The 11470-nt window shown below is 36.2% G+C and overlaps 1 protein-coding gene across 5 annotated transcripts in view; it reads left to right on the plus strand.

Annotated features, from left to right (window-relative positions):
• The window catches only part of CCNT1 (cyclin T1), a 39911-nt gene that overhangs the window by 21076 nt on the left and 7365 nt on the right, over positions 1–11470 (plus strand). For all 5 annotated transcript variants that reach the window (XM_065934520.1, XM_065934521.1, XM_065934523.1 and 2 more), the window contains 4 exons: positions 972–1034; positions 2478–2523; positions 3701–3864; positions 4029–4099. In XM_065934520.1, the coding sequence (XP_065790592.1) occupies positions 972–1034; positions 2478–2523; positions 3701–3864; positions 4029–4099 (344 nt within the window). The remainder of the gene's footprint in view (positions 1–971; positions 1035–2477; positions 2524–3700; positions 3865–4028; positions 4100–11470) is intronic.

Consider the following 11470-nt stretch of genomic DNA (forward strand, 5'->3'; position numbering starts at 1 on the left):
TTTTCTCTTTAGCTAGGAGAGTATTTCATGAGTCATGTTGGAAAGTTGCTGATCAGCCTGTATTTTTTGCATGTATACCTATACACACAATTAATTCTTCAAAATTTGTCTCTGAAATTAGTTTCTGCTAATTTTTACTTTAAATTAGTTATCTTCAAGGTAACCATACTTTAGGGGACAATGATATTTTTCTGGTGGGGTACATTTTTATTAATATTTTAATGTGGAAACCTGTAAAATCTAACTTATAAGAATCAGTTGTGCTTGTAGAATAATTTGCATCAAGTAAATTTTGCAATAGAATTTTCTTCTTTTTTTTAATCAGTTTGCCTCAGACTTTATTTTTATTTTTTGGCGTGCTGCACATAGCTTGTGGGATCTTAGTTCCCTGACAGGGATTGAACCCAGGCTCTTGGCAGTGCAAGTGTGGAGTCCTAACCACTGGACCGCCAGGGAATTCCCTAGAATTTCTTTACTCGTACTAGGTAATTTTATTTACATACACAAAAAGAAACTTCTTCAAAAATTTTTATAGATATACTACATTTTGGTTAAGATCATTTAGAGTTAGATAAAGATCAGTACTTAATGATGATTGAGATGATGAAAAGGAAGAAGACTGAGGTAAGAGAGGAATAGGTTTTAAAAATGTTTTCTAACGGTTAAGCTTCTGGAGATAATCATTATGTAACTGCTTCTTTTCCAATCATATATTCTGTTGTCCCTAAGAACACGCTTTGTATTCAGATGTTATTGATAGCTCAGGGATCTTGAGACGGCGTTAACTTTATTATCTGAGTGGTGCCTTTGAAGATAATCTTAAGAGTGTGCTGCATACTTTATGTGACTCTCAGCCTCTCAATAGGCAGTTTTGGGACCAGAAAATGAGAGAATCCTTCAATGATGACTCAGATAAAAGCAGTATAAAATATTCTGAGTATCTAGCTTTTTAACCAGCTACTTTTTTTTAGGCTTTGAACTAACAATCGATCACCCACATACACATGTGGTAAAGTGCACTCAACTTGTTCGAGGTAAGGAATCTCAATCTCAACTTGAGATGCTATATTAAATTGTTTTACCATTTAGAGGCTAAGATCTACTGTGGGCTAGTACATAATATAGCTGCTTTGGCCAAAATTTAAATTAAAAAACCTACCTGGCTTTTTAATTTCAAAATGAGTGATTTGAGCTTTTCTGTTGAGTTCTTATAGTGTTTTTAGGTGATCTCCAGATAAAGTGAGTTAGTTTCTTGTTTATCAAAGCTGGAGGCAGATTTTGAAAAGTCACTAAAATCAAAGTATCCAATAGCAATTTTAAGAATGTCTTGGGAGTGAAAATGAAAGTGAAGTCTCTCAGTTGTGTCCAACTTTTGTGACCCTGTGGACTGTAGCCTACCAGGCTTCTCCGTCCATGGGGTTTTCCAGGCAAGAGTACTGGAGTGGGTTGCCATTTCCTCCTCCAGGAGATCTTCCCGACTCGGGGATTGAACCCAGGTCTCCCGCATTGTAGGCAGATGCTTTGTGGTCTGAGCTACCAGGGAAGTGATCTTAATTTGATTCTAGGGTTGATTGTCCTGGGCATTGTTAAAGGCCACCCAGAAGGCTGTGTAGAATTGATTTGAACTTTCATTAATTGTTAATTCCTTGGCAGACTTGCTTTTTATTCTAATTTAACTTTAGTAGCCATGATTGCATTAAACCTAGTTTTTCTTTTTATTCAAATAGTAATATCAAGAAAGAATATCTTAAATACCATTGTACATTTAAACGCAATTTCTTATTTGTAGACTTTCACTGATAATTGGCTTTATCATGTGTTTCATCTGAAAACTCAAGAGTTTTTTGAGTTCTTTATAGTTTGAGAGCATTAAAAGGTTTACATTGAGCAAGCTTAGTGTTAAACAGAGATGGGTTAAATACGTTAATATTTCATCTAAGGAAGATTAAAATTTACTTTGTCACCCAGACAAATTTTTTTGAAGGAGGAATTTTTTTATTGTAATATGTTTAAATAATTTATGTCATTTGCTAATTTTTTCCAAATATATAAAGGTCTTCTGATCTTGCCTCCAGATTAGTTCATCCCCTAGCTTAGAATTTCTCAGTGGACTCTTGTATCAGGATCTCTGAGTTACTTGTTTAAAATGCTCATTGTTACTACATCCTTCTCCAAAAGTGTTGAGTTAAGACTCTAGGGAGGATGCCCGGGAATTGCATTTTAAATATGTAACCCATATACTAGGTGTGCAGAATAAAGCTTAAGTCCCTAAATCTAGAAGCAGCATAATTGTTAATATAATTAAAAATCACTTAAACTGTTTCATTTCACAGTGGAATATAAACATCAGGTAGTCAGAGACCATGTCTGTCTCATTTGCCACTGTATTCTCTGCCTTGCAAATATTAAATGCTTACTATATAATTATTGAGAATGAATGAAACTAATAATTCCCCCCCCCCCCCTTTTTTTTTTAGCAAGCAAGGACTTAGCACAAACTTCTTACTTCATGGCAACCAACAGGTTTATATTTTAATATTTTTCTCTTCTCTTTTTGGGATAGTACTTTACTTGGGTTGGAATTGTCACTTTTTGTTGGGTATATGGAAAGATGATAGGTCTGGCACTTAGTAAATTAGAAGCCAAAGATCTAGTCAAGGATCTCTGATATTAATAGAATGTGTTATAGACAAGTCCATGGTAAATGTTGATTTTTCTGCACAGTTGTCATGCGTGCCTTAAAATTGCCATGCTGCTTTTTAAATTTGTTAAGGTGATACAATATTTTTGTTTCTGATTGATAGCCAGCTTAATTCTGCATTTGTTACTTTGCATTAAAATATCCAAAAGCATAGTTCTGAAAGTTTATTTAAACTTGGATTTCATTGCCAGTCGGTGACTAAAAGCTCATTTAGAGGATTCTGCTGTAATTGTGGTATTTTAAAAGGTTCTTTTTGTCTTCACTCACTCCCAGATAAATGGGCACATATATGTGCAAAGAGTTGTGACACTTTTTCTTTTTCGTTCCCTTTTTAAAGAAAAAAATTAACACATAACTTGTATTACCAAATGATTTGCTCATTCTCATCTCCAATCTACTACATAGTTCTTGGAAACCAAAGATACTCCTAATGACCATCGAGGCTAAGAAGTTCATTTTTATAGCCTGATGGGAGAGATTTTTTAAAAAATAAACTATCAAGCATATTCACACTTGAGAGAGTGATTATCTATTCATTATTTAAAAGAGACCAGACCTATGACTGGCAAGAAATAAGATAGTTTTTAGGATAGTTCCTTAAGTATTTGACTTAGGGATTGTACATATTAAAAGTCTTAAAGTTTTTCTTATGTTCTGAACTTATTCTCAGGATGATTAATCCTTATTTAAAAAAACTGAGTACTCAGCCTTTTATTTTTGTTTTTATTTTTTCCGGTCCTTCATCAGTGTGTGGATTAAATGATGTATAGTCAAAAATATTAGAAAAGTTGTTACCTGAGCAGATGGGTTAATGGAAAGATTAGGTTGGGTGTTGGATCAGAGCTCTGGCTATTTCTTGCCTTTCTTGCTCTCCAGTGTTTTTATCTTTTTGGTTTTTTTTTCACTTTTTTTTTTTTTTAAATAATGGAGAGTTTTTTAACTTTGGGTTCAGAATGGAGAGCTCATGATACTCTCTTGTTTCCTTCCCTCTGATGTCAGCCTGCATTTGACCACATTTAGCCTGCAGTACACACCTCCTGTGGTGGCCTGTGTCTGCATTCATCTGGCTTGCAAGTGGTCCAACTGGGAGATCCCAGTCTCAACTGATGGGAAGCACTGGTGGGAGTATGTTGACGCCACTGTGACCTTGGAACTTTTAGATGGTAAGTTTTAGAGTAAGGGACCTTGAAAAGCACTTGTTCTTGATCTGTCACATATCTGGCCAAAGGTGGCTTGATTTCAGATGAATACAGATAGTTGAGGTTGTTCTTGTTTCATTACTTCTGCCTTTCTGAGTTTTTCTTAAATGTTCTAATTTCATTTGTAGAACTGACACATGAATTTCTACAGATTCTGGAGAAAACCCCCAACAGACTCAAACGAATTTGGAATTGGAGGGTAAGAATTATTGCTGTCACTTTCTTTTGACTGCACCAGTGAGATACCAGATATGTATATGGATGTGTACCCTAGGTTTGGAATTTCCCTTTTTTATAGTTATGCAATAGTCATGGTTTCAACTTAATAGCTGGGATACTGGCTCAGAAATCCATTGATGTAGGTAACAGCAGGATTTATTTTGTGTTTTGCAACTCTTCGTGGTTTAGTCATTTGGTCAGCAACATTGGTTGAGTATTTTTTTGTGTGTAAAGAGTGTTAAGGGGGAAAATTTGGCTTTTCTGAGACATAGAATTTTGGCTTCTTATATAGGAAAGATACAGAGTTAGGAGGTTAGAGCTGGTATTGTAATTTTATCTTTGACATTACTTGATTTTAAATGGATTTTAGAATTTTGTTTTTATATAGATCACAGTTCAGAGTTCTATTTGGGGTATTCTTGAAAGTCTTATCTATGATTAATGAAATTATTCTCTCTTTTTTTTCAGTGTCAGCTAACGTATTCCTTGCATTTCTGAGAATTCTAGACAGGATGCTTAATTTCTTTCTCTTAAGTTGAGTTATAGAAAATGAGTTTACCTAGGGTTCAGAGGAGATTTGCGAGGACACAGTTCTTACCTTTTACTTTTGTGTAAAACTTTACTAAAATTTTTAGAGTTTAGACTAACTAATCATAAGACAAGAATGGTCATGAATGAATACAACTTCATTATTTTTATTGCCTTGTAGTGGGATCTTAGTTTCCTGTGTGTGTATGTGTGTGATCAGTTGTTTCTGACTCTTTGCGACCCCATGGGCTGTAGCCCACCAGGCTCCTCTGTCCATGGAATTTTCCAGGCAAGAATACTGGAGTGGGTTGCCATTTCCTTCTCCAGGGGATCTTCCCGACCCTGGGACTGAACCCACATCTCTTGGATCTCCTGCAGTAGAAGGTGGATTCTTTACCACTGTGGCACTTGGGAAGCCCCTATCTTCATTACCAGTATTAGAACCTGGGACCCTGGCAGTGATAGCACCGAGTCCTAATCACTGGACTACCAGAGAATTCCCAGAATATTATATGTTTCACTATGGGTACTATGTTGTACAGAGGGTCTCTTGCATATATTCATCTTGTGTAACTGAAACTTTTTGCCCTTTGACTAATATGTCCTTGTTTCCTCCTTCCCTCAGTCTCTGGAAACCACTATTCTACTCTCTACAAGTTTGTCTATTTTAGATTCCTCACATAAGTAAGATCATATAATACTTGTCTTTCTGTGTCTGGCTTATTTTACTTAGCAAAAGGTCCTCCAGGTTCATCTGTGTTGTTGCAAATAGCAGAATTTCCCTCTTTTTAAAATTTTTTTAAAAATTTAAATTGTGGTAAAATACAAATAACATAAAATTTACTGTCTTAGCCACTTTTAAGTATATAGGTATTATATGCATTTATACTGTACTCCAGTGTTCTTGCCTGGAGAATCCCAGCAACGGGGGAGCCTGCTAGGCTGCCGTCTATGGGGTTGCAGAGTCAGACATGACTAGCGCGACTTAGCAGCAGCAGCAGCATACTGTTCTGCAGTCATTATTACCATCTATCTCCATAACTTCATTTTCTAAAACTAAAACTCTATAACCATTAACAATGATTGTCTATTCCCTGACCGCCACAATTATATTTCATTATTTAGACTATTGTTAGTACCTGTAAACCTCATGTGAGTGGAATCATACATTATTTGTTTTTTTGTGACTGACTGATTTCAATTAGCACGTCCTCAAGGTTTATCCATGTTGTATCATATTGTAGAATTTTAATTGTTCTCTTAAAAGGCTGAATAATCTTTTGTGTGTTTGTACCACATTTTATTTATCCATTCTTCCATCAATAGACATTTGGTTTGTGTCTTCTGCATTTTAGCTTTTGTATATAATGCTGCAATGAATATTGGTGTACAGTATCTCTTTTGAGGCCCTGCTTTCTATTCTTCTGGGTACATACCCAGAAGTAGAGTCACTGCATCATATGCTAGTTCTATTTTTATTTTGTTGAGGAACCACTGCACTGTTTTCCATACTGGCTGTACCATTTTACATTCCTACCAAACAGTTCACAGAGTTCCAATTTCTTTACGTCTTTGTTAACACTTGCTGTTAATGTTTGTTTTTTTTTTGGCAGTAGCTGTCTAAAGGATGTGAAGTGGTCTTTGATTGCAATTCCCTAATAATTAATGATGTTAAGTATTTTTCATATTCTTATTGACCATTTGTGTATCTTCTTTGGAGAAATGTCTATTCTAGTCCTTTGTCCATTTTCAGATTGGGTTGTTTGGTTTTTTGTTGTTGAGTTTTAGTTCTCTGCACATTCTGGATACTAATCCCTCATCAGATATATAATTTACAAATATTTTCTCCTATTTTGTGTGTTGCCTTTTACTCCAGATAGTGTCTTTTAATGCACAAAATTTAAATATTTCCATGGAGTCGTTTTTGGGGAGGGGTGTGGTCACCTGGCCTTTGCTGTCATATCTAAGAAGTCATTGCTAAATGCAATGTTGTGAACCGTTTGTTCTTTGTTTTCTTCTAAGAGTTGTATTTTTTTTTTAATTGGAGGATAATTGCTTTACAGTGTTGTGTTGGTTTCTGCCTTTTAACAAGGGAACCAACCATTGTTGTTGTTGTTCCCTTGCAAAGTCATGTCTGACTCTTTGCAACCCCATGGACTACAGCATGCCAGGCTTTCTTGTCCTTTACTATCTCCTGGAGTTTGCTCAAACTTGTGTCTATTCATGCTATCCAGCCATCTCATCCTCTGTCGTCCCCTTCTCCTCGTGCCTTTAATCTTTCCCAGCGTTGGTTTTTTCCTTTGAGTTGGCTCTTTGCATCAGGTGGCCAAAGTATTGGAGCTTTAGCATCAGCATCAGTCCTTCCCATGTATATTCAGGGTTGATTTTCTTTAGGATTGACAGCTTTGATCTCCTTGCCATCCAAGGTACTCTGAAGAATCTTCTGTAGCACCACGATTCAAAAGCATCAATTCTTTGGTACTCAGCCTTCTTTATGGTCCAACTCTCAGATCTGTACGTGACTACTGGGAAAACCATAACTTTGACTATACAGACCTTTGTTGGCATAGTGATGTCTCTTCTTTTTAATATACTATCTAGGTTTGTCGTAGCTTTTCTTCCAAGGAGCAAGCATCTTTTAATTTCATGACTGCAGTCACCATCTGCAGTGATATTGGAACCTAAGAAAATAAAATCTTTCACTATTTCCACATGGTAATGTATATATTTCAGTGCTACTCTCAATTCACCCTACCTTCTCCTTCTCCCACAAGGGGAAGTTTTCTGTGTTCACAAGTCTGTACTCTGTATCTATTCCTGCCCTGGAAATAGGATCATCAATACTATTTTTCTAGATTCCATAGATATGCATTCATATATGATATTTGTTTTTCTCTTTCTAACTTACTTTATTCTGTATAACAGGCTCTGCGTTCATTCACTACAGTTCAACTGCCTCTAATTCATTCCTTTTTGTGGCTAAGTAACATTCCATTGTATATAGGTATCACAATTTCTTTATCCATTCATCTGTCGATGGACACCTAGGTTGCTTCCATGTCCTGGATATTGTAAATAAATAGTGCTGCATTGAACACTGGAGTACATATGTCTTTTAGAATTATGGTTTTCTCAGGGTATATGAGTTTTATTGTTTTGTATCTCAGATTTGGATCCTTTATCTGTGTTGAGTTAATTTTTGTATATGGTATTAGGTAAGGGTCCAGTCTCATTCTTTTGCATGTGGATATGTAGTTTTCCTAGCATCATTTGTTGAAAAAACTGTCTTTTCTCCATTGAATGGTCTTGGCACCCTTGTCAAAAATCATTTGACCATGTATGACAAGGTTTATTCTGGACTAATGTTCCATTCATCTATATGTCATTACCCCATTGTTTTGATTACTGTGGCTTTGTAGTAAGTTTTGGAATCAGGAAATGTGAGTCTTCCTGCTTGGTTTTTCTTTTTTTTTTCCCATTTATTTTTATTAGTTGGAGGCTAATTACTTTACAGTATTGTAGTGGTTTTTGCCATACATTGACATGAATCAGCCATGGATTTACATGTGTTCCCCATCCTGAACCCCCCTCCCACCTCCCTCCCCACCCCATCCCTCTGGGTCTTCCCAGTGCACCAGCCCTGAGCACTTGTCTCATGCATCCAACCTAGGCTGGTGATCTGTTTCAAACTTGATAGTATACTTGTTTCAATGCTATTCTCTCAGAATATCCCACCCATGCCTTCTCCCACAGAGTCCAAAAGTCTGTTCTGTTGGTTTTTCATTTTCGAGATTGTTTTGTCTATTCAGGGTCCTTTGAGATTCCATATAAATTGTAGGATGGATTTTTTATTTCTGCAAAAAATGTCATTGGAATTTTGACATGGATTGCAGGAATCTATACATTGCTTTGAGTATGCACATTTTAGCAATACTAATGTTTGAATTAATGTTTGGATCCAGAACACAGGATGAGTTTCCAGTTATGTTTTCTGTAATATCTTTCACCAGTGTCTTGCAGTTTTCATTGTTCAAGTCTTTTGTGTGTTAGTCGCTGAGTCGTGTCGGACTCTTTGTGACCCCATGGACTGTACAGCCCACCAGGTTCTTCTGTCCGTGGGATTTTCCAGGAAGGATACTGGAGTGGGTTGCCATTTCCTTCTCCAGGGGATCTTCCCAACCTAGGGATTGAACCCCAGTCTCCTGCATTGCAGTCAGATGCTTTACCATCTTGAGCTACTAGGGAAGCCCATGCAAGTCTTTTACTTGGTAATTTCTAAGTACTTTGTTCTTTTTGATGCTGTTGTAAATGGAATTGTTTCCATATAGTTTCCTTTTCAGATTGTTTACTGTTCATTCAGGGAACTGTAACTGAATTTTATTTATCCTGCTGCTTTGCCTAATTCATTGATTAATTCTAATAGAATTAGAAAAAAATTTTTGATGGAATCTTTGGAGTTTTCTACATATAAGCTCATGTCATCTACAGACTGATGATATTACTTCTTCTTTTCCAATTTGATGCCTTCTATTTCTTTTTCTTGCCTGATAGCTGTGACTTGGACTTCCAGAAGTGTGTTGAATGCAGGTGTTGAAAGTGAGCATCCTTACCTTATTCTTGATATTAAGGAAAGCTTTCAGTCTTTCACCATTGAATGTGATATTCACTGTGGGTTTTTTATAAATATAGCTTTTATTATGTTTAGCTAGTTTTCTTATATCCCTCGTTTGTTGAGTATTTTTATCTTGAAAGTGTGTTGAATTTTGTCAGATGCTTTTTCTTCATGAATTGAGATGATCATGTGGTGGTGTTTTTTTTTTTTTTCCCCTTCATTCTGGTTATGTAATGTGCTTGTGTACATGCTCAGTCATGTCTTACTTTTTGTGACATATTATATCAATTGATTTCTGTATGTTGAACTGTCTTTATATTCCAGGAATAAATCCCACTTGGTCATGATATGTAGTTTTTAAAATAGGCTGTCAAATTCATTTTGCTAGTATTTTGTTGACGATTTTTTATCTGTTTTTAAGGGATATTGGCCTGTAGTTTTCCTTTCTTACAGTGTTTTTGTCTGATTTTGGTATCAGGGTGATGCTCATAGAATGAGTTGAGAAGTATTCCTCCTCTTATTTTCTGGAGAGTTTGAAAAGGATTGGTGTTACTTCTTGTGGTGGCTTCTCTCGCTGTGGAGCACGGGCTCTGTGTGCGCAGGCTTCAGGAATGGGAACACACAGGCTGAGTAGTTAAGATCACGGGCTCTAGAACCTGCGCTCAGTAGTTGTTGTGCATGGGCTTAATTGTTCCATGTCATGTGGGATCTTTCTGAACTAGGGATTGAACCTGTGTCCTCTGCATTGACAGGCCGATTCTTAGCTACGTGACCATCAGGGAAGTCCCCAAATTTTGTTTTTTGATTTTTCTCTTATTTTTCTTTTCTTCATTTTATTCTCTGCTCTAATCTTTATTGTATCTTTCTCTCTGCTACCTTTGTGTTTAGTTCCTCTTTTTCTAGTTCCTTAAATTGTAAGTTTGTTATTTTGAGATGTTTGTTGATTTGTTTTTGTGTTTCATAGCTTGTGGGATTTTAGTTTCCTGATTTTAGTGTGTTTATAGCTGTAAATTTCTCCCTTAGCACCACTTTTGCTACATCCCTTGTTTTGAAATGTTGTACTTTTGTTTTCCTTTTTCTCTTCAGTATTTTCTCATTTCCGTTTTGATTTCTTTGATCCATTGGTTTAATTTCCACAATTTGTGATTTTTTCCCCCCAGTTTTCACTAACTTTTATCTCGTTTTGATTTTTAGTGTGATATGTGTTTTTTAAAATCTTTTGACTAAGTTTGCAGCCTAACATATGGTCTGTCCTGGAAAATGTCTCATATGCACTTAAAGAATGTATGCTGCTGATTTGGGGGAGAGTGTTCTGTATATATTTGTTGGATCTAGTTAGTTTATTTATTATTTAAGTCCTATTTCCTCATCTTCTGTCTGATCTATCATTGTGAGGGGGTATTGAAATCTTCAACTATTACAATGAAGGTTTGTGGCAGCCTTGCAATGAAAAGGTTTGTTTGAGCCATTTTCCCAACAGTATTTGCTTACTTTGTGTCTGTTACATTTTGGAAATTCCTATCATGGTGATACGCCATCAATAATCCTTAATATTACTACCACAACTCAAATGATGGTTAGCATTTTTTAGCAGTAAGGTATTTTGAATTAAGGTATATGCCTTTTTTTTTAATAATGCTGTTGCATATTTAATAGACTTAATATAAGGATAATTTTTATATGCACTGGGTAATGAGAAATTTTTTGGTGCTTGCTTTATTATGGTGGTGGTGGTTTAGATGTGCAGTCTGTCTGACTCTTGCGACCCTGTGGACTGTAGCCCACCAGGCTCCTCTGTCCATGGGATTTCCAGGCAAGAATACTGGAGTGGGTTGCCATTTCCTTCTCCAGGGTATCTTCCCAAGCTGGGGACTGAACCCGGGTCTCCTGCACTGCAGGCAGATTCTTTACCAACTGAACTACCAGGGAATTCCCTGACTTTATTGTGATATTAGCTTCATTGAGATGGTCTGAAACTGAACCCACAGCATCTCCACAAGTATGCCTGTATGCCTTACAGCTTTTTGACCATTTCCTGCATTACTGTTTTTTGTACTTGGTTGATTTTTCACAGTGAAAAATTTTAAACTTTCTTGCTTGTTTTTTGTATTCCAGGTTGTTTTCTTTGTATGTATCATGGGATTATCTTGAACATCCTAAAGTTATAGTACTCTAATTTTTTTTTTTTCTTTCGGTTCCTCAGACTTGATA

The sequence above is a fragment of the Muntiacus reevesi genome, chromosome 4 (assembly GCF_963930625.1).
Source record: "Muntiacus reevesi chromosome 4, mMunRee1.1, whole genome shotgun sequence".
NCBI classification, from domain to species: Eukaryota; Metazoa; Chordata; class Mammalia; order Artiodactyla; family Cervidae; genus Muntiacus; species Muntiacus reevesi.